At 44.0% G+C, this 24,375-nt stretch overlaps 1 protein-coding gene across 1 annotated transcript in view; it reads right to left on the bottom strand.

Moving 5' to 3' along the window:
* Positions 1–1,053: 1,053 nt before the first annotated feature.
* The window catches only part of LOC132383385 (potassium voltage-gated channel subfamily KQT member 5-like), an 82,131-nt gene continuing 58,809 nt past the window's right edge, over positions 1,054–24,375 (bottom strand). Inside the window, exon 2 of the mRNA XM_059954280.1 lies at positions 1,054–2,034. Within this exon, the coding sequence (XP_059810263.1) occupies positions 1,770–2,034 (265 nt within the window). The 3' untranslated portion in view covers positions 1,054–1,769. The remainder of the gene's footprint in view (positions 2,035–24,375) is intronic.

The raw sequence follows: 24,375 nt of genomic DNA, 5'->3' as shown, positions 1-24,375 counted from the left end.
GATATCTACAACAGTGGAATAACTTCTTTCCACTTGTACTCAGTGGCCACTGAGTGCATGCTCATGGTCTTTCTAGTTCAGATTGTGTCGGCTCATCCTTAACTGCATTTGCCTCAGATTCAACCACTTACAAAGTCAAAGACAAGTTAACTTTATTTTCCAAGTATCTAAGTACTGTACATCATCATATACTACCAGGAGTTGTAAAGTTTGATGGCCACAGGAAGGAATGACTTCCTATGACGCTCAGTGTTGCATCTCGGTGGAATGAGTCTCTGGCTGAATGTACTCCTGTGCCTAACCAATACGTTATGGAGTGCAAACAACTAATGTGCAAAGAGGATGAATTGTGCAAACAAAAATACTGAGAGTGTGAGTTGTAGAGTCATTGACAGTGAGTCTGTAGGTTATGGAATCAGTTCACAGCTGAGCAGCCTGATGGTTGTCGAGTGATAACTGTTCTGGAGCTTGCTGGTGTGGGACCTAAGGCTCCTCTACCTCCCTCATGATGACAGCAGTGAGCAGAGAGCATTGTAACATCCATTGACTGTAATCCAGTCTATCCTGCTCTCTGTTTTTATTTCATCAGTAAACGTGGATAGATGTCTTTCTATGGCGATCCTACAGGGAGGGTGAGTGGTTGTGTTGTAAGCAAGGGTTCTGGCTGGACATCACGATTGACAGGTTGCCATTGTGAGCATCCATTCATTATCCCTCCCATCTCTCTCCTGCTGCGCAGCTGACTCTCTAACCAGTTCAGCTATTCTTTTTCCAGCATCAGCTCACAACCTCTCCTGCGGCTATTAACTCCATGGAAATAACACACAGAGACATTCTCCTTGATGTCAGTTACATCATCAAAGGCTTCAGACAGCGTCATTAAATATAAAACTCGCTGACCTGCGCCCAGCCAAACTTCTCGAGAATCAGCCATACCTCTGTAATCAGAGATGTTTATTACACTACACCTTCTGCATGTTTGAAATACGACCAGAACAACTTTTGTACTGATAACAACATCGATTATTTAGATAATTGGGAGGATGAAGAATGGATCTATTTTTTTACTGTCTCATAATTACCATCAGCAGCCCGTATATTTATTTCATTTATTTTCAAGATACAACTCAATAACAGGCACTTCTGGACCAATGAATTTGCACAACCCAGCAATACTCATGTGATCCGTACACTTTGGACCATGGGAGGAAACCGGAGCAGCTGGAGGAAACCCATGCAGCCTTGGGGAGAGAACGTGCAAACTCCTTACGGACATAGAACCTGGGTCTCCGTTACACTAACCACCACACTACGGTGCCATTCTCCTGTACTTTCTGTCTTCCCTCTCTCATCTTGTATCTTTACCTGCCCACACCTCCCTCTTGTGCTCCTCCCCCCCTCCTTTTCTTCCACGGTCTTCTGTCCTCTCCTATCAGATTCCCCTTCTCCAGCCCTTTCTTTCTTTCACCAATCAACTTCCCAGCTCTTTATGTCACCCTCTCCCGGTTTCACCTATCACCTACCACTTTGTATTTCTTCCTCCCCTCCCCAACCTTCTTACTTTGACTCCTCATCCATTTTCCCCAGTCCTGATGAAGGGTCTCAGATCGAAATGTCGTCTCTTTTACATAGATGTCGCCTAACCCGCTGAGTTCCTCCATCATTTTTTGCGTGTTGCTTGAGAACATGAGTTGTACAGTCCTTGAAAGTGAGTCCATAGGTTGTGGAATCAGTTCGGTGTCATGATGAGTGAAGTTACCCTTGCTGGTTCAGAAGTCTGATGGTTGGAGGGTAATAACTGTTCCTGAACTTGCTAGTGTGGGAATGAAGGCTCCTGTATCTCCTTCTCGATGGCAGCAGCATGGTCTGGATGGTGAAGGTCCTTGACGATGGGTGCTGCTTTCTTGGGGCAGTGCTCCTTGTAGGTTCCTTGAGGCTGTTTCCATGACTTTTTGTATGTTTTTTTGTTCCTGGACATTGGTGTTTCCACACCAGACTGTGATGCAACCGGTCATGATATGCTCCACTCTGCACCTAAAGAAATTTGTGAAAGGTTTTGACAAAATGACAAATCTACACAAGTTTCCAAGAAAACAGAGATACTGTCATGCCTTATTTGTGATGGCACTTAGGTGCTGGTCCACTAATATATTAATGCCAAGGAACATAGAGATACTGACCCTATCATTCCTTAATGAGGGCTGGCTCATGGACCTCTGGCTTCTACATCGTGTAGTCAATAATCAGCTCTATAGTTTTGCTGATGTTGATTGAGAGGTCATTGCTGTGGCACTAATCAACCAGATTTTCAATCTGCCTCCTTTCTGTAGATTTATCATCACCTTTGATACAGCCAACAACACTGGTGTCATTAGCAAAATTGAATCTAGCATCGTAGCAGTACTTAGCCTCACAGTGATAAGCATAAAGCAAGCAGGGCAGGAGTTTAGCACATAGCAACCTGTACGGATCGAGATGGTGGAGGAAATGCTGTTGCCAATCCAAACTGAGTGGGGTCTGCAAGTAAGGAAATCATGCATCCAGTTGCACAAGGAGATATGAGGCCTAGGTCTTGGAGCGTACTGATTAGCTTTGAGGGGATGATAGTATTGAATGCGGAGCTGTAGTCAATGAAGAGCGTCCTGAAGTATGTATCCTTACTGTCCAGGTGTTCCAGAGCTGTTCTTCAATCCATGGACTGTTCGTAGACCGAGACAAACAATCATCAGCTCACTGGAAGTTGCATTTGGTCTGCCCGAAACCAGTGTAAGGAGAGGTCGGCAGGCGACACATCCCTAGCCTCAGGGATGCAAAACCTCTGCGGGGAAGGAACACTATCCTGGCTCCCTGTAGCTCAGAACGCTGATGCACTGAGCCCTGTTGTAAAGCCCCTCAAACAATTTGTGGGTGCAGAATTTAGGAGAAAATGAGGGAAGGGCTGATGGATTATAAGGGAGCGTGTTAAACCTAGAGGGACTTAAGCTGAATATATTGATTATATGTATTCTAAATCAGAATCACAATCAGGTTCATTATCATTGACAAGTGTCGTAAAATTTGCCGTGCCACTGACAGACAGAATCACTCCATGTTCGATGATGCGTGGATCTACTGTTTAATCCAACGTTACCACAGCAGCCGCAACCTGCCTTCAATTCTGCTGCTGTCTGGAAAAGTTTGTATCTTCTCCCTGTGATGGTGTGGGTTTCCTCTGGGTGCTCTGGTTTCCTCCCACATTCCAAAGACTTACTAGTTAATAGTTAATTGGTTACATGGGTGTAATTGAGAGGCGTGGGTGTGTTGGGCTGAATGTATCACCAAATTTAAAACAAACAATATATAATGTAGATTTGGCTTGTCCACTTGTATTCTCGAGCTTCTACAGGTGTGATATAGAAAGTATCCTGACTGGTCATATTTCAGCCCGAGGGGTTGGACTTCTGCTCAGCTCTGCATCGAGAGAACCGGCAGAGGGGCAAACACTGCCCAGACAATCGTCACATCTTTTCGTTACTCCGTCTTCATAGAGTGTTGCATCAAGAAGGCTAACAGTATAGTCAAACAAGCCTGCTATCCTGGACAGTCCCATTGTCCTTTTATCCTCTGGGAGATGACACAGGAGGTTGAAAGGCCAGAAGAACGGCTTCTTCTCCACTGCTATGAGATTCCTGAACCAACCACCTCATTCACATCCTCTCCCTGTTGGTGAACCCTAATTCCACATCGTCCATTATAGACACTCCAGCGTTTATTTCCGTATGACTTCAGATTTCATGACTGTTGATGCATCGTTCTGTTGTTTTGTACCCACTGCTGTAACCTTTGTTACGCTGTACACTGCTCTCTCTGTGAGCTTCACACAAGACAGAAATGTCCTCACCCCCGGTGTGTGTGACAAATTGTCGCGATTGGAGGTGCTCACGGTGGAATTCCTGCAGCTCAACACAGCCAGAACCAGCCTGACCTGGGTAGCTGATGCTCCATGCCACTTCAGTGTTGATAGAATACCAGACCTCTTTGCATCTTCACCGTTTGTGGGTTTTAGACATTTGGCAACTCCTCACATTTGGAAATCAGACCAGCTTTCAGCTGTTTTTATGCACAAGAGCTGATCTACGCACACTGGAACACAAGAGATTCTGCAGATGCTGGAAAACCAGCGTAACACACACACACAATGCTGGAGGGACTGAGCAGGTCGGGCAGCATCTGTGGAAAAGAATAAACAGTCGAAGTTTTGGACCGAGACGGATCCCGATGATTCGGCCTGAAATGTCGACTGTTTATTGAGTGTGAAGATGTTTTAGAAATACAGTAGCTTCTTCCCCTCTGCCACCAGACTTTTGAACAGTCCATGAGCCCATGAACACTACCTCAGTACTCTTCTGCATTTTATGTATCGTAACACAGTGATTTTTTATGTCTTGCACTCTACTGCTGCCAAAAAAACAACAAATTTCACGATATATTAATGTGATGATAAACCTGATTCTGATTCCGATTGGTTCACTAAGTACATGCCACATGTGAAGCTAATCTCCATCCTCCCGAAAATAGTAGCTCCTCCCTGATGGTGGTAATGAGAAGAGGGGCAAAAGCTGAGGATCTCCAATTTCTGGCCACTTGTTCTTCCCTTTCAAACCGAATGATCCCGTAGTTGTCTGCTTTAAAATTAATTGGCCTCAGTCTCACTCACTCACTAACACCTCTTAGTAGTTTAACCCTTGGTTTCAATGCCTCTTCCTTTGTTGTAAGTGTTATTGATAGACCTACTCATGCCTCTTTCTGCATCATTACTGTAGCCATTCATATAACCATATAACATATAACCATATAACAATCACAGCATGGAAACAGACCATCTCGGCCCTCCTAGTTCGTGCCGAACTCTTAATCTCACCTAGTCCCACCTACCCGCACTCAGCCCATAACCCTCCACTCCTTTCCTGTCCATATACCTATCCAATTTTACCTTAAATGACACAACTGAACTGGCCTCTACTACTTCTACAGGAAGCTCATTCCACACAGCTATCACTCTCTGAGTAAAGAAATACCCCCTCGTGTTTCCCTTAAATTTCTGCCCCCTAACTCTCAAATCATGTCCTCTCGTTTGAATCTCCCCTACTCTCAATGGAAACAGCCTATTCACGTCAACTCTATCTATCCCTCTCAAAATTTTAAATACCTCGATCAAATCCCCCCTCAACCTTCTACGCTCCAATGAATAGAGACCTAACTTGTTCAACCTTTCTCTGTAACTTAAGTGCTGAAACCCAGGTAACATCCTAGTAAATCGTCTCTGCACTCTCTCTAATTTATTGATATCTTTCCTATAATTCGGTGACCAGAACTGCACACAATATTCCAAATTTGGCCTTACCAATGCCTTGTACAATTTTAACATTACATCCCAACTTCTGTATTCAATGCTTTGATATATAAAGGCCAGCATTCCAAAAGTCTTCTTCACCACCCTATCTACATGAGACTCCACCTTCAGGGAACTATGCAGTGTTATTCCTAGATCTCTCTGTTCCTCTGCATTCCTCAATGCCCTACCATTTACCCTGTATGTTCTATTTGGATTATTCCTGCCAAAATGTAGAACCTCACACTTCTCAGCATTAAACTCCATCTGCCAACGTTCAGCCCATTCTTCTAACCGGCATAAATCTCCCTGCAAGCTTTGAAAACCCACCTCATTATCCACCACACCTCCTACCCTAGTATCATCGGCATACTTACTAATCCAATCTCCCACCCCATCATCCAGATCACTTATGTATATTACAAACAACATTGGGCCCAAAACAGATCCCTGAGGCACCCCGCTAGTCACCGGCCTCCATCCCGATAAACAATTATCCACCACTACTCTCTGGCATCTCCCATCTAGCCACTGTTGAATCCATTTTATTACTCCAGCATTAATACCCAATGACTGAACCTTCTTAACTAACCTTCCATGTGGAACTTTGTCAAAGGCTTTGCTGAAGTCCACTGCCTTACCCTCGTCAACATTCCTCGTAACTTCTTCAAAAAATTCAATAAGGTTTGTCAAACATGACCTTCCACGCACAAATCCATGCTGGCTACTCCTAATCAGATCCTGTCTATCCAGATAATTATTAATACTATCTCTAAAAATACTTTCCATTAATTTACCCACCACTGACGCCAAACTGACAGGTCTATAATTGCTAGGCTTACTTCTAGAACCCTTTTTAAACAATGAAACCACATGAGCAATACGCCAATCTTCCGGCACAATCCCCGTTTCTAATGACATCTTAAAGATCTCCGTCAGAGCTCCTGCTATTTCTACACAAACTTCCCTCAAGGTCCTGGGGAATATCCTGTCAGGACCCGGATTCATCACCACGGTAAGAGTGTGATGTTCAAAGGTTCACTCAGGATCCCTCTGCTGACCTCCAAGCAGTTTGCCAGCCTGCCCTTTGCTCTTGTAAAGCTCACTGGTTCAATCAGTTTCCTCGTGCAGCCACTAAATTTGCTCATTTTCCATATTCTACAAGACCTCTGCTCGGCACTTTGCTACCATCTAAGACCAACCATTTTCTTTCCCACCCACCCACCCATTGCCATGGTGACTCACTCCCAAAGACATTAGAAGTCTCCTCCTTTGGATCAGACATAAACCAAAGCTCCAGCTGTCCTCTCTGCTTGAGAGAAGTTTTTAATATCTCGCTCAATAATTTTCCCAGCAAAGTGATACCAAAGACAGCGGCTGCTGGAGGAACTCAGCGGGCTGAGTAGAATCTGTGTGGGATGGGGGTGGGGGAGTGGAGGAATTGCAGACATTTTAGGTCCAGTCCCTACATCAGACTCAACCTGAAACATCGACAATTCCTTGGCCCACTCAGCTGCTGCTCGACCCATCAAGATTCTCCTGCAGTTACCCCAGAACAACCTTTATTAAAACAGTTAATCCAGTCACGGAATGGTTGTTGTACTTTCTGCCGTGATCCATCAGGGATCCTCAAGGCCTGCTTTGATTCATGTCCCTGTCACTCTGCTGATGGGTGTGCTCCAAGTTCTTGGTCTCTGATGAATGTAGATATCACTGGTTGTGAACGAATGACGATGTCAGGATTTCCATGAATGAAGCCACACAGACGTCAGACGCGTCAAGAGGAAGTTGAGCTTGGAGACACATCAGAATATTTAACAGAGCTCCAGCAACCCGGGTACAATCCTGACCCCCATTTCTCACTGAGATCAGACGGGTTTAACCCAGGGGCTCCAGTTCCCTCCCATATCCCCAAGATGCACATTGATTGGCAACTGATTGGAATTGGTTTATTATTGTTACAATGAAAAGCTTTTTCTAGCATACTGATCATCCAGTTCAACTCATTACACAGTGTATTGAGGCAGTACAAGGTAGAACAACAACTGAGTAAAACGGCTACTGAGAAAGTGTAGTGGACACAGACACTAAGGTGCTAGATCATAGATTGTAAGGACAAGATTCTATCTTTTTATACTAAGGGACCATTCAATAGTCTTATAACTGCGGGATTGAAACTATCCTTGAGCCTGGTGCTAGATGCCTGACGGAGAAGGAGAACGCTCATTGTGGGTGGGATCTTTGATTGTCCTGGCTGCTTCACTAAGGCAATCAGAAATGTAGACAGGATGTGTGGAGGAGAGGCTGGTTTCTGTCAAGTCAGTCCATGACCTCCTTTACCTGCCATGATGAGGCCAACCGCAGGCTGATGGATCAACAAATCGTACTCCAAACTGACAGCATGAACATCTATTTGTCCATCTTTTTGTAATTTCTCTTCCATCTCTTCATTCCCCATTCTGGTTACCCTCTCTCTTCTCCTCACTCTGTTTCCTCTGCTCCTTCCTTTCCTGCTATTGTTCGCTGTCTTCTCCTTCATCCTCAGCTCTTCACCTCATCCCCCAACTTCTACTTCATTCCCTATCCCCTCCAACCAAATCCCCTCTCCACCAGATTTCACCTGAGACCTTTCCTTCCCCACCCCAGCTACTTATTCTGGAATCTTTCTCCTTCCTTTCCCATTCTGATGAAGGAACTTGGCCAGAAAGGTTGACTGTTCATTCTTCTCCATATATTGTGCCCGACCTTCTGAATTCCCACAGTATTTTATGCATGCCGTCCCCAAGGAGATGTTGGTAGGCTGCAGACTGCAGGAGTGAAGGTACACTGTTGTTTGGAGGGGAGTGAAACAGGGCATGGCCCACTCGGAGCTGTGGTGGGGAATGTTGGGATCGTAGGTGGACAGGCACCATGGGTCTGAGATGCGGTTGCTGAAGGTGGGCAGTGTGGAAGAAGCATTGGAGAATCGGGCAGTTCGGGAGTGGGTGGACCTGGAGTGTTGCTGGGGGTGAGGTTGGGGCAGAGAGTGGCATTGACACACCCCGTCAAGCCTGGCTCTGGAGGGTGACAGTGGTCACTGGAATGCAGGGAACAGACACCAAGGGAGAGAGACATATCATAAGAAGGTCATAATAGGTGAGAGGGAAACTAAGGTCATACAGAAGGAAAAGATGAATTATGAAAGGAAGCTAGTGACTAATATCAAAGAAGATACTAAAAGCTTTTTTAAGTATATAAAGGGTAAAAGAGAGTTGAGGGTAGAAAATGACACTGGAGATATTGTAATGAGAGACACAGAGATGGCACAGGAACTGAATGCGTATTTTGCATCAGTCTTCACAGTGGAAGACATCTGCAGTAAACCGGACATTCAAGAGTGTTAGGGAGGTGAAATTTTTGCAGTGAAAATTATGACTGGGAAGGTGCTCAGGAAGCTTAATGGTCTGAGGGTGGATAAATTTCCTGGACATGATGGAATGCACCCTCTGTTTCTGAAAGAAGTAGCTGAAGAGACTGTGGAGACATTAACTATGATCTTTCAAGAATTGATAGATTCTGGCATTGTACCGGATGACTGGAAAGCTGCAAATGTTACTCCGCTATGTAAGAAGGTTGGGAGGCAGCAGAAAGGAAACTATAGACCTGTTAGCCTGACATCAGTGGTTAGGAAGTTGTTAGAATCAATTGTTAGGGATGAGATTACGGAGTACCTGGAGGGACATGACAAGATAGGCCAAAGCCAGCATGGTTTCCTGAATGGAAAATCCTACTTGACAAACCTATTGCAATTGGTTGAGGAAATTACAAGCAGGGTAGACAAAGGAGATGCAGTAGACGTGGTGTACTTGGATTTTCAGAAGGCCTTTGACAAGGTGCCGCACATGAGGCTGCTTAGCAAGATAAGAGCCCATGGAATTACAGGGAAGTTACAAGAGCGGGTGGAGCATTGGCTAGTCAGCAAAAAACAGAGAGTGGCTGCTGGTTACCAGTGGAGTTCCACAGGGGTTGGTGTTGGGACCGCTGCTTTTTATATTGTATGTCAATGATTTGTACTATGGGATTAATGGATTTGTGGCTAAATTTGCTGATGATACAAAGATAGGTGGAGGAGCGGGTAGTGTTGAGGAAACAGAGAGCTTGCAGTGAGACTTAGATAGCTTAGGGGAATGGGCAATGAAGTGGCAAATGAAATACAATGTCGGAAAGTGTATGGTCATGCACTTTGGTGGATGAAATAAACAGGCAGACTATTACTTACAGAGAATTCAAAATGCAGAGATGCAAAGGGACTTGGGAGTCCTTGTGCAGGATACCCTAAAGGTTAACCTCCAGGTTGAGCCGGTGGTGAAGAAGGTGAATGCAATGTTGGCATTCAGTTCTAGAGTTATAGAATATAAGAGCAAGGATGAGATGTTGAGGCTCTATAAGGGACTCGTGAGACCACACTTGGAGTATTGTGTGCAGTTTTGGGCTCCTTATTTTGGAAAGGATATAGTAACGTTGGAGAGGGTTCAGAGAAGACTCACAAGAATGATTCCAGGAATGAAAGGGTTACCATATGAGGCACATCTGGCAGCTCTTGGGCTGTATTCACCGGAGTTCAGGAGAATGAGGGAGGATCTCATAGAAACATTCTGAATGTTAAAAGCCCTGAGCAGATTAGACATGGCAAAGTTATTTCCCATGGTAGGGATTCCAAGACAAGAGGGCACAACTTCAGGATTGCAGGACATCCTTTTAGAACTGAGATGCGGAGAATTTACTTTAATGAGAGGGTGGTAAATCTGTGGAATTTGTTGCCACGATCGGCTGTGGAGGCCAAGTCATTGGGTGATTTAAGGCAGAGATAGAAAGGTTCTTGATTAGTCAGGGCATCAAAGGGTATGGGGAGAAAGCAGGGGAGTGGGGATGACTTGGAGAACTGGATCAGCCCATGATTGAATGGCGGAGGAGACTCGATGGGCTGAATGGCCTACTTCTGCTCCTATACCTTATGGTCTTCTGATCTAAGAAGCCAGTGGATAACAAAGTTAGTTGAAAATGCCAAGGAATTTTCCTTCTTCCTGTTACGAATGAGGAGCAACTCTGATGGGCCGAAGGGTGCAAAGTCGCCCCCCCCCCCATTTGAGAATCGCAAAATCGCTATTATTTCAGGTCTGATACCCAGGAAATGAGAGAGATAAACAGCTCATGTCAGTAATGAGAGAGAGACAATGCAGGGATACACAAAGGTTGGAATGTCTCCCTTTGACAAAGAGAGAGATTACTGCTATTGTCTCCTGGAGAAGAAATTGTGATTGAGTACTGTTCTATTCATTGAAACCCCTCAGGGGGCAACCAGAGTGGTCTGGTTGATGGGTTGCATCATCCCAACCTGATTGACACCTGAGACCCCATGAGAGGGGATAAAAGTAGGGTCTGGGGAACACCCCTCAGACGCACCAGGAGAGACGCTACGAGACCGGTGGGGGAGTGTGTGTGTGTCCACCCTTGCCTGGGTGATGAGTCCTCCATGGAATGGTCTAGCTAAAGGATGGAGGGGTCATACGTGAATGGCCACAACAACAACGCATCAACGGATCAAGATCGTAAAAGGAAAGTCGGCAGGTTAATAGCTGTTACTCTCTCTCTCTCTCTCTCTCTCTCACAGTGATCAGCAACTACCGCAGCCTGCATGAACTGAACTGAACTTGATATTTCCATCGGACAATTCATTATCCCCTAGACAACGATAGAGCTTAGTTCTTATTGATTATTATTATACCCACACTTTTAGGTTTAGTATTGATGACGTATATTATCTGTATATTTGCATTGATATTATTTTTGTGTATTTTTACTAATAAATACTGTTAAAAATAGTATCATCAAACTTCAACGGATACTCCTATCTTTGCTGGTAAGATACTCAGTTACGTGGTTCGTAACAACTTGGGGCCTCGTCTCGAGACTTGATACCAAATTGGAGGGCCAGTAAATCGGGCTTTTAAGTCCAGACTTGGATCTGGTTGCGCGGGTAACCAGACGGGAAACCAGCAAAGATGGATGTAGATGAATTTACGAAAAACTCAACTCCGGAGGCGCTAGAGGATGCCACAAAGTCGGACTTGGTAAATATTGCGAAAAGATTAAAACTCACAGAGGTGAAGTCGTCAATGAAAAAGTGGGAGATACAGAGGACCATAGCTCAGTATTACGTTAATAAGGAGGTGTTTTCGGCTGAGGTAGTGGAACCTAGCTCAGAAAAAGTACCAGCTAGTGGGATGGTTCAGTTAGAGTTGGAAAAATTGAGGCTGGACGCGGAACAGAGGAAAAGGGATTATGAGCTCCAGCTAAAGGAGTTAGAGGCGAAGAGGGAGCATGAAATTAGGTTAAAACAGCTGGAAGCAGCTGAAAAGGAGAAGGAAAGAACTGAAAACCAGAGGGAGAAGGAGAAACAGAGGCAGCATGAGCTGGACATGGAGAAGTTAAGGCAAGAGCGAAGAGCTCAAAGGGGCAGACCGAGAGGAGAAGTTTAATGTTAGTAGGGAGTTGAGGTTAGTACCTCCGTTTGAGGAGATGGATGTTGATAGTTATTTCTTGCATTTTGAAAAGGTGGCAGTGAGTCAGAAGTGGCCCAGAGATCAGTGGGTGGCATTGTTACAAAGTGTGTTAAAAGGGAAGGCACAACGGGCATATGCGGCATTGTCTGTGGAGGAGGAGGAGTATGAGAATTACGAGGAAGTAAAACAGGCCATTCTTCAGGCCTACGAATTGGTACCTGAGGCATATAGACGTCCTTCTTTGTAATGATTTAGCAGGTGGTGACGTGTGTTCAGCAAGGAAGCTGATGAGCAAGCCTGTAAGTGTTGAGGTCCCGCCCCTAGGTTCCAAGATCTATCCCGCATGCGCAATCACTCACAGCATGCCGAGAAAGGCAGCTGAGAAAGAGACCAGTTTAAATCAGTCCAGTGTTGATTTGGCTGAGACATTTTTACCGACCCTATACCAAGAGGGGTTAGAGGGTGGTAAAACGGAGAATAGGGAGGTGAAAGAGAGTAAAGGAGAGGAGGTAGACCTGCCCTTAGCCAGGAGGAAATTTATAGAGGCACGGAGTAGAAATGAGAAACAGATAAGGCTGTTAGAAGGTCCAGGGTTGGAAACGGATGATCTGTCTGGCTTGACAGAACTGTTTGAAGAAGTTGAAAATTTTAAATGTGTTCCCGATAATGAAATAAGGGCAGTCCTAGATGAAAAGGATGCCATTACCTTGAAGGACTCTGCTGAGTTAGCAGATGAGGTTGTTTTAACCCGTAGGGTTGAGTTTACTCCGGAGTTACCCAGAGAGTAACTGGGAGGATCAGGGGAACTTAGAATTTGAAAAGGGGATAGGTATTGAAAGCGTGGAAGAGGTAGATGTCCCGTCTGAGTGTGTTCAAGATGTGGATGCACATGGTACTGAACCTAGTAATGAAACTCGGGAAAAGTCTGAGGTATCTGATTTAGTTGAAAAGGAACGCAGTCCTTTTGGGTCAGATGGACTTGGTTCAGTGAAGAAAGGGTTAACCTTGGTACTAGTGGGAAGTGAGAATTCCCAGTTGTTTGTGTTAGAAGGTGTGTTAAAAGTTAGTGAGGAGATAAAAGCTGGTGATGTGAATATTATTATTAAAGGAGAAGGGAAAAGTGTAGTTCCTAAATTGAATGAAGAAAATTTAAAGTCTGGATTGGTGTCAGAAGCAGTAACCAGGCAGAAGGAACAATGGCTTGTTAACAATGTGCCTGCGAACCAATTACAGGTTGATTTGGAATGTAAAGGTACCCCGTTTGCTAATGTTATTCAAGGGTGTGCTGTGAAGAGGCAGAATTTGAAATGTTGTTTGGACAAAGAGGGATCGCTTGCAGATATTAAACTGAAAACTAATAGAATGAAGGGTCCTGAAGATAAAACTAACGACTTGCTTAAAAATAAAGAATTGTGTGGAAGTTCAGAAGATGGGCTAAGTTTGAAAACCATTGTTGATAAAATAACTCCTATGAAAGGAGCATGCAAAAGCCTATTCCACACCGGTAAGCAAGCTAACCACGTGAGAGTTAAGTGGAAAAGAGGCGAAGGTTAAAGAAATGCCACTTCAAATAACAGGATCTGGTTTTAAGGGATTTCGACAAAGCATGTGAATAATAAAGACAACACCATGGAAGATTGACTGTTAAGTTTAAAAGTAAAATAAAGATTAGTATTTGCATAAACTTTTGTAATGTACTACACAATAATCACACATGTATTGGTTCACATTTTGTATTATATACTTAAGATCACAACCTTTTAGTTTTGTTTTTGCTGAAGAAAAATAATAAAAAAAGTGGTTATTAAATTGGAGTCTGATGCTACAGGAATTTATTAAGGTACAAGATATTAAGATATTAAAGGAAGTGACAATATAATCGCTAACTGTTAGATGCTAAATTTAATTTATAACTATATTACTCTGTAGTTGAAAACTCTTTTGTATTGTGTTAGATTCTGAAATTCTGTAAGACTCTGTATCAGTTAATTTTCCCCCGTGGTGAATATTCTTAGAAGGATGGGGGTGTTACGAATGAGGAGCAACTCTGATGGGCAGAAGGGTGGAAAGTCACCCCCCCCCCCTTTTTGAGAATCACAAAATCGCTATTATTTCGGGTCTGATACCCAGGAAATGAGAGAGATAAACAGCTCATATCAGTAATGAGAGAGAGACAATGCAGGGATACACAAAGGTTGGAATGTCTCCTATTGACAGAGAGATTACTGCTATTGTCTCTTGAAGAAGGAATTGTGTATTGAGTACTGTTCTATTCATTGAAACCCCTCGGGGGCAACCAGAGTGGTCTGGTTGAGGGATTGCATCATCCCAACCTGATTGACACCTGAGACCCCGTGAGTGGGGATAAAAGTAGGGTCTGGGGAACACCCCTCAGACGCACCAGGAGAGACGCTACGAGACCGGTGGGGGAGTGTGTGTGTGTCCGCCCTTGCCTGGGTGATGAGTCCTCCATGGAATGGTCTAGCTAAAGGACGGAGGGGTCATATGTGAATGGCCACAACAACAACGCATCGACGGATCAAGATCGTAAAAGGAAAGTCAGCAAGTTAATAGCTGTTACTCTCTCTCTCTCTCTCCAACAATTGCAACACAGTGATCAGCAACTACCGCAGCCTGCATGAACTGAACTGAACTTTATATTTCCATCAGACAATTCATTATCCCCAAGACAACGATAGAGCTTAGTTCTTATTGATTATTATTATACCCGCACTTTTAGGTTTAGTATTGATGACGTATATTATCTGTATATTTGCATTGATATTATTTTTGTGTATTTTTACTAATAAATACTGTTAAAAATAGTATCATCAGACTTCAACGGATACTCCTATCTTTGCTGAAAGTGACCCAGTTACGGGGTTCGTAACATTCCCAAGCAGCCTTTGTCATGTAAGTCATATATCCCAAGAATCCGACTAAATTTCCAGAAGGGTCTCCAATTGTTAAGGGAATGATGTTTAATACTTAGGTTACAGATGAAATGTTGTTAAATCAGCTTACAGATATATTGCACCTTGCCCAGTGAAAGAAGGCTTGGCTAATACCTCGCACTCCAAGCTCTGTAGGGGTTTGAACCCTTTTTCTCTCTCCCTTGCCTTCTAATAATCAGCCAAGTGGGGTGGGTGTTGGATGGGATGGAGAATTATATCAGCTGCCCATGGATGAGTTTATACGAGGCACCAGGATTCCACAGCGGACAGGAAACCTGACATAAACGTAGCCATTCTCATTTTGGACCGGAGATTGTGATATGCAACTGTACCACAAGGCCATGCTCTACTCACTGTACACTTACGACTGTGAAGCTAAGTACAGCTCCAATGCCCCATTCAAGTTTGCTGATGACATCACAGGCACTGCCTGAATCAAAGGTGTAACGGATCAGCGTGCCGGGGGGAGATTGGAAATCTGCCTAAGAGGCACCACAGCAGCAACCTCTCACTCCAGTTCAGTAAAACCAGGGAGCTGCTCACCGACTAGAGCAGGAGCCAGTCCTCGTTGGGGGATCAGGGGTAGAGAGGGTCAGAAACGTTAAAATCCTCAGCATTATCATTTCTGAGGATCTGTCCTAGGTCCACTACGTCACTGCTGTTACAAAAAACTCACAGCAGCACCTCCACTTTCTTAGAAGTTTGCAAAGATTCAGCATGTCCTCTAAATCTTTGACAAACTTGTATAGATGTGCAGTAGAGCATTAACTGACTGTTTGTATCTCAAGCTGGTGTAGAAACACCAATGCCCTTGCGTGGAAAAGCCTACAAAAAGTAATGGATACTGTCCAGTCCACCACAGGTAAAGCACTCACCACTACTGAGTATAATATATTATATCTACAAGGAACACTGGTGCAGGAAAGCAACATCAAGGACCTCCACCAACCAGGCCATGCTCTCTTCTCACTGCTGCCATCAGGAAGGAGGCCCCACACCACCAGATTCAGGAATAGTTATTTTCCCTCAACCACCAAGCTCTTGAACCACAGACGATAACTTCACTCACCCCAACACTGAAACAGTTCCACAACCTTCGGACTCAATTTCAAGGACTCCACAACTCGTGTTCAAAATACTTATTGCTTATTTGTTTATTACAATTTTGTTTTTTTTTCTAACTTTGTACTTACATGGTTTGTTTTTTGATCATTGGTCTTTTGTCCGTCTTTGTTGTCTGCATTTTTACATTTACTCTATTGAGTTTCTTTACAGTTACTGTGAATGCCCACAAGAAAATGAATCTCAGGGCTGTATATGGTGACATATATGTACTTTGATAATAAATTTACCTTGAACTTTAAGCTTTGAGATTCAAGAGTGAAGTTCATTTTTTATGTGTACAGTAAAATGTGTCATTTGTGTTAACAAGCAACACACCTGAGGTCACCATACGTTCCGGTGCCAACGTAACATATCCAGAATACTCAGCAGAACAAGCAGAAGAACAACCACGTCAAAAACAACCCTGATCCTCCCTACCACATGCTCACATACATGGTTTTTTTTAAACTCAGGGCAGGCCTCTAGTCTTCAGCCTCCAGTGCACTTGAGCTACAGACACCAAGCTTTCAACTCCCCAGAGGGAATCACAAGCTTGGCTCCAGCCAATGGGCCTCAGATTCCAGACTTCCAATTTGCCCCTCGGGGCTTAATCCTTGGCATGATTCCAGGACATGCCAATCACCGAACACTGGGCCTCGAACTCTGGACACACCAATAATGGGGCCCCAAAAACTAGACCTCAAACGCTGGACACACCAATAATGGGGCCCCAAAAACTAGGCCTCAAATGCTGGACACACCAATAATGGGGCCCCAAACACGAGAGCTCAAACTTTAGTCTCAATGATTTGCAAATCAACAGTCAACAGAACTCATTCCTCACGCCCGCACAGAACTCCAAATGGAACCCACCTGGTCACTGACTTGGTGGAGGAGTGGGGGAGGATCTTATCCACTTTCTGCCAGCACACACAAAATGCTGGTGGAACACAGCAGGCCAGGCAGCATCTATAAGGAGAAGCACTGTCGACGTTTTGGGCCGAGACCCTTCGTCAGGACAAGGTAATTAATTGGCTAAGGTGTTTAAATAATATTATACAGATGAAACTGTATAATAATATACAGATGATTTTAAGGAATTAATTTATTTACCAATAGAGCTCAGCAGTGAGAATGACTTATTGTGAAGCAGAAAATCTAACCATGGCAATGATCAAGAACATAAAATGTTTGAATTTTTAGTCAGGCCTATATTAAGATGATTATCAGAAAGCAATATTCTGGTGAAACTAAACTACTTTTGCATAAATAGATAATTTTTGATTCTGTGGAGATACGAAGTCAGATGTATGGACAAGGGAGACACACTGAGCAATGGTCTATCACTGTGGCACAGATTGCAAGGACAGCAGGGTGCCAGGTAGGAGGAGCGAAGAAGAGGAAGGCACACTGTGAGGGAGTGAGACTGGATAAAGAGAAGAAGGGAGAATGGTTGAACAGAGAGCGAGAGAGATGCAGATAGCATGAAAAGGTCAAGAAAGGACAAGGGAGAATTTAACAGAGACAGACGGGCAGAGAACGTGAAATTGAGAGAGAGAGAGAGGGAGAAGGAAAGGCAGCAAATGAGAAAATAACCCAGAGTTCCAGAGATGTACAGGGACAAGTGCGGAAAAGTTCTATGGGCCTTTCAAAGTTGAAAGTTCAATGTAAATTTATTATCAAAGTACATATATATCAGCATATACAGCCCCGAGATTCATTTTCTCGCAGGCATACCCAATGAATCCAATAACCATAATAGAATCAATAGAAGACTGCACCTCGGGGCGGACAACCAGTGTGCAAAAGACAACAAACTGTGCAAATGCAAAAAGAAACAATAAACAAACAAACAGACAGGCAAGCAAATAAATGAATAATATCGAGAACATGAAATGAAGAGACCTTGAAAGTTGTGGGGTCATTTTAATGATGGGCAAGTGAAGTTGAGTGAAGTTATCCTCTCTGGTTCAAGAGCTTGATGCTTGAGGGGTAATAACTGTTCCAGAACTTGGCGGTGTGAATCCTGAGGCTCCTGTACCTTCTTCCTGCTAACAGCAGTGAGAAGAAAGCATAACCTGGGTGGTGGGGTCCTCGATGATGGATGCTACTTTCCTGCATCAGCTCTCTGTGTAGATGTGCTCAATGGTGGGGAAGGTTTTAACCCGTAATGGGCTAGGCCATACCCACTCCTTTTCGTAGGATTTTCCATTCAAGGGCATTGATGTTTCCATACCAGGCCACGGTGAAGTGAGTCAATGTACTCTCCACCACACATCTACAGAAGTTTGTCAAAGTTTTAGATGCCATGCTGAATCTTCGCAGACTCCCAAAGAAGCAGAACCGCTGCCGTGGTTGCTTTGTAATTGTACAAGGCCTCCGGAATGATCACAGCAGGGAAGTTAAAACTGCTGACACTCTCCACCTCTGATCCCCCAAAGAGGCCTGGCCAACGGACCTCCGGTTTCCTGCACCCGGAGTCAACAATCAGCAACTTGGTCCTGCTGACACTGGGTAAGAGATTGTTGCTGTGGGCACCCTCAGCCCGATTTTCAATCTCCCTGCTATACGCTGATTCATCACCACCTTTTTGCCTACCACCTTTGCACCTCCTCCCAGCCCAACACAGAATATAATTCGCAATTGTGTTCTTAAACATTGACATAACCACGGGCTCATGGGAAAACGGGAGGTATCGCATGCCAGGAAAAACACAAGCGAGGGGAAAGCCACACTGAAGTATTAAGCTCAGCCAGAGACGTAGATAAACACCAGACAAGACTTGCCTTTAAATTCTGTGGCCTCTGTTTAACTCCATCAACACTGAACTTCTCCTGTGTGGAGGCCTGAACTCTATTAATTGCCTTCTCCGTAAAACGGTCTACTGAACTCTCTTTGTAAATCACAGCCAGCCATATCTCTCCACTTCTCTGAGCCAGGGGTCTGTGGAACAGATCTCACTGAGAGCAGACAACCACAAAATGAGACATTCATCCAGATGCCCCTTGAATTGAGACCCTGGTAGACAAGATCCCACATGCAGAATCTCCCCACGCCCACAACTGAGGTCCCAATAACACACATCACCAACAAAGGATCCCATGAAGGTCTTGTTAGGGGAAAGTACAAGGTTACGAGAGATTCCATAGGTGCTGAAAATCTTAAACAACACACATAAAGTGGATCAGCAAATTTGCTGATAATGCAAAGAATGGAGGTATACTGGACAGTCAGGAAGGTTTTCAAAGCTTGCAGAGGGATCTGTACCAGCTGGAAAAATGTCAGATGGAGTTTAATTCAGACAAGTGTGAGGTATTGCATTTTGGAAGGAAAAACTGAGGTAGAACAGACAAGGTAAATGGTAGGACACTGAGGAGTGCAGTAGAACAGAGAGATCTGGGAATACAGATACAAAATTCCCTAAAAGTGGCGTCACAGGTAGATAGGGTCGTAAAGAGAGCTTTTGGTAAATCAAAGTATTGAGTATAAGAGTTGGAATGTTATGGTGAGGTTGTGCAAGGCATTAGTGAGGCCGAATTTGGAGTATTGTGTGCAGTTTTGGTCACCTAATTACAGGAAGGATATTAATAAAGTTGGATGAGTGCAGAGAAGGTTTACAAGGATGATGCCAGGACTTGAGAAACTGAGTTACAGAGAAAGGTTGAATAGGTTAGGACTTTATTCCCTGGAGCGTAGAAGAATGAGGGATGATTTGATAGAGGTATATAAAATTATGATGGGTATAGATAGAGTGAATGCAAGCAGGCTTTTTCCACTGAGGCTAGGGGAGAAAAAAAACAGGTCATGGGTTAAGGTGAAGGGGGAAAAATTTAAAGGGAACATTGGGAGGGGGGCTTCTTCACACAGAGAGTGGTGGGAGTATGGAATGAGCTGCCAGATGAAGTGGTAAATGCGGGCTCACTTTTAACATTTAAGAAAAACTTGGACAGGTACATGGATGAGAGGTGTGTGGAGGGATATGGTCCAGGTGCAGGTCACTGGGACTAGGCAGAAAAATGGTTCGGCACAGCCAAGAAGGGCCAAAAGGCCTGTTTCTGTGCTGTAATGTTCTATGGTTCTATGATTCTATAGACGCTGCCTGAACTGCTGAGTTCCTCCCACACTTTGGTTACAAATCCCTCAGGACTTATCTGAATGCCAGTTCAGACTTGAGGGACTAACAGGTCATCCATGTCCCTGGATTCCGTTAATTCCTGCAGTTGACTCTACTTTCTATGCCCACTAGTTGTTGTAGATCCTCAGGCAGTGCATCAGGCGACAATCGTACCATTTTTTTTATGGGGCTGGGTTGCTAGCTTGACACTCAACCCAGCACAGATGGAAAACATGCAAGGCGTTGGCCAGATTCGAACCCAGGATCACTCACCGCAAAGTCCGGTGTGGATGCCACTAGACCGGCAGCCATGTCCACTAGTAACATTGCATTAATGACGGGCACTACAAGTGTCTAGTGGGGATAGAAACATTTTTGGTCAAAACTTGATGCAGGATTTTGACCTGAAACATCAACAATCCCTTTCCTCTCACCAATTCAACTGCACCCACTGAGATCCTCCAGCCTGTTACTACAAATGACCGTTCTCATGTAACAGAGCCCAGTAACAACGCTGTCGAAACACCACAGATGCCACTACAGAGACTCCATGGATAACTGCATGTAACATATAACTCCAAGGATGCCAGACACCATCCTGATTTGGAACCATATTTCTGGCTCAAAATCATCGAGCTGAAAAATCCGTAGGTACGCAAGTAATGTCACTCAATTCTTTAAGAGCGAGGCGTAAGACAGACGGTTAAAGGACCATTAGCCCGACTTCAGTGGCTGGCAAGATGTAGAGCCCACTGTTAAGAATGAGGTTTCAGGGCACTTGGAGGCTCACGATAAACTAGGCTGAAGTCAGCATGGTTTCTTTAAGGAGAAGTCTTGTCTGACAAAATTGTCGGAGTTCTTAGAGGAAGTAACAGGCCGGATAGACAAAAGGGAATTGGTAGTTGGTGTCTACTTGGATTTCAGAAGGCCTTTGAAATTTTCAAAGTTCAAAGTTCAAATTAAGTTTATTATCAAGGTACGTATATGTCACCATAGGTCCTATTGTAGGCATACACAATAGAAAAAAAAGTATATTGACAATAGAATCAATGAAGAACTACACACAAAGACTAGCTATCAATGTGCAAAAGAAGACAAACTGTACAAGTACAAAAAAGGAAACTAAAAATAATAAATAAATAAATAATATAGAGAACATGAGCTGTAAAGTGAATCCATAGGTTGTGGAATCAGTTGTGTTTACTTGGATTTGATGAAGGACTTCGATAAGTTTCAAAATCCGAAGTTCAAAGACAGTAACATGGATAGAAGGTTGGCTGACTGGTTGAAGGTAAAGAGTGGCAACGAAGGGTGCATTTTCTGATTGGCTGCCAGTGACGAGTGGTGTTCTGCAGGGGTCAGTGTTGTGCCTGCTATTTTTCATGTTATATGTTAATGATCTGGATGACTGAATTAATGGTTTTGTAGCTAAGTTTGCAAATGATACAAAGATATGTAGAGTGACAGGTAGTGATGAGGAAGCAGAGTGTCCACAAAACGACTTAGACAGATTAGGAGAATGGGCAAAGTAATGGCAGATGGAATACAGTGTAGGGAAATATATGGTCATGCACATTGGTAGAAGGAATAAAGGTATAGAGTATTTTCTAAATGGAGAAAATTAGGACTTGAGCGTCCCTGTGCAGGATTCCCTGAGGTTAACTTGCAGGGTGAGTCAGTGGTAAGGAAGGCAAATGCAATGTTAGCATTCATTTCAAAAAGGATTAGAATATAAAGGCAAGGTTGTAATGCTGAGGCATAATGAAGCACTGGCCAGACCACATCTGGAGTATAGTGAGCTGTTTTGAGCCCATACTTAAGGAAGAATATGCTGGCATAGGAAAAGGTCCAGGAGAGGTTTATAAGAAGAGTACTGGAATGAAAGGGTTAACATGCTTGATGCTTCTGGGTCTGGTCTTGCAGGAGTTTACAAGAATGAGGGGGGAATCTTATTGAAAGGCTTGGATAGAGTGCAAGTGGGGAGGCTGTTTCCAATAGTGGGAAAAGCTAGAGGGCAGAAGCTCAGAATACAATGACGATGAGGTGGAATTTTTTTAGCTAGAGGATAGCTTCCACAGATGGCAGTGGATGCCCTGTCATTGGATGCCCTATCATTGGGTGGACTGTATTTGAAGCAGAGGTTGAGAGGTTCTTGATTTGTAAGGGCGTCAAATTTTACAGACATAAAGCAGGAAAATGAGATTGAGAGGGAAAATAAATCATCCATAATTGAATGGCAGAGCAGAATCAATAGGCCAACTGGTCTTATAGTCTTGTAGTCTGCCCACCCATACTTAAGCACTCATCGAGGATGGTAGCAGTTCAAAAGGCAGCTCACCACCACCTTCCCAAGGGCAGCTGGAGCTGGCTCGGCCTGCAAAGCCAACATCCCCTGAATGTAAAATAGTGTGATTTTTCAAGTGAATGAGGGAGGTGGCTGCCTGCCTGTTCAAGGACAATGCAAGGTGCCCATGATGTCTTGGTGGAGGACGGAGGTGTAGACATTCTGGGCAAGCACAGTAACTGGGGCTTGGAAACAGGAAACCACTAAATAGGGACACAATGTCAGAGGTGACCCTAATGTAGGCCTTGGCAAAAGGAGGGAATGTAGCCATGCGATCTGCCACACAGAGGGGTCGGGAGGGTCATCGCTGTTTGCGGGAACAGATTTTGGATGGATGTCACCAAGGGCAGAGGATGAAACCACCATTAGGTGCCAAGGGTCAGGAATATCAGAGCAACTTGCAAAGCCGTGGTGATGGTTGCTACTGGAAATATTCAGATTTTCTCCATGGAGCCATAAACTATAGAAATTGCCACAATAATTTGCAATTATTGCAAATTATTTGAAGAATTCTTGAAAGGAGCAGGAAATATCAGTACAGGGGGTACAGGAAGCACAGGAGGGAGCAGGACTGACTGATACTTGAGCAGGGGTTCCCAACCTTTTTTTATGGAAGGACTAAGGCCATTAAGCAAGGGGTCTTTGGACCCCAGGTTGGGGACCTTTAGATCTGAGGAAGGTAGAAAGCTATGTATTAAAATGGCAGCGGAGGTGGCCAATGTTTATGATTGACTTTCATGATCTGACTTTATAAACAATAATGCTCAACAACATCTGCAGGTAAATCCTGCCTTTGAGGTTGGTAAACACGATGGTAATGACGACTGATGGTGTCAATGCTGGCTGCCCTCAGACGGTAGTTGGTTGTTGATGCAAACGATGCAATCAGCTGTATATTTCTATGCCTATCTGACTAATAAATCTAATCCTGAATCTCGATTACAGCACGACATGCGGCAGCATTGGAAGTTACAGACTGAGTAACTGAATCATAAGACAACTTTATCATAAATAAATGTAGTGAGGGACAGAATGAATATCAAAATATCATCTGCAATTAGCAAAATAAGGGAAAGGGATACAGGTGGACAAGTGATTACACGGAGCAGAGCAAGTGAACAAAATTATTACAAATGTTAATAATGCAATACCATTTATTACAGATACAGAACTCAAAAGAGAAGTTACTTTGAGCTTATATTTGCCCGAATTCTGGTGGCATTTAGTACACAGATCACAGATTTGGACTCTGTTCTACACGAAAGGGATGGAAAATCCGGACAAACATCTGGAGTGATGATCCCAGGTGGAAAGGCTGGGGAAGATGGAACACCTGGAGCTGAGCTCAGAGAGGTCATGAATGTGGAGAGAATGGTGGTGTTCGTGGCAGAATCCAAAAATCTCACCAGAAAACGGAGAGTTTTCTTACTTAGAGAGGAGTGAGAAGATGGAATTGCCATCTCAAGAAGTGGCTGAGGCATGTGGTTTGGAAACTTTTAAGACACAACCAGACTCAAGGTAAAGGGGAATAGAAAGATAGGCAAAAACTCATGAAGTACAAACTCCGGCACTGAATAGTCTGGCAGAATGGCTTCTTCTGGCAATCTATGCTGCGTATTCATGTGGCTCAAGCAAGGGCAATTTCTTTAGTGTTACAAACAAGAGAAGATCTGCAGACGCTGGAAATCCAAGCAACACACACAAAATGCTGAGGGATCTCAGCAGGCCAGGCAGCATCTATCGGTGTTTCAGGCAGAGACCCTTCATCAGGCTATTTTGTGTGTATTCATTTCGTGTTACATTGTGTCACCAAACCTTGACAAGGAACATGGCAACTGAACAACGGGAAGCCCTTAAGCTGATAATGTTTTGAATGGAGGAGGTGATATGTTTAAAGACAAAACTCCCAGAATGACTACAAAGACAGCCGTAAAAGCAAAGCAGAA

Source organism: Hypanus sabinus, chromosome 30, assembly GCF_030144855.1.
Source record: "Hypanus sabinus isolate sHypSab1 chromosome 30, sHypSab1.hap1, whole genome shotgun sequence".
Taxonomy (NCBI): domain Eukaryota; kingdom Metazoa; phylum Chordata; class Chondrichthyes; order Myliobatiformes; family Dasyatidae; genus Hypanus; species Hypanus sabinus.
This window is presented reverse-complemented; position numbering and strand designations above follow the sequence as displayed.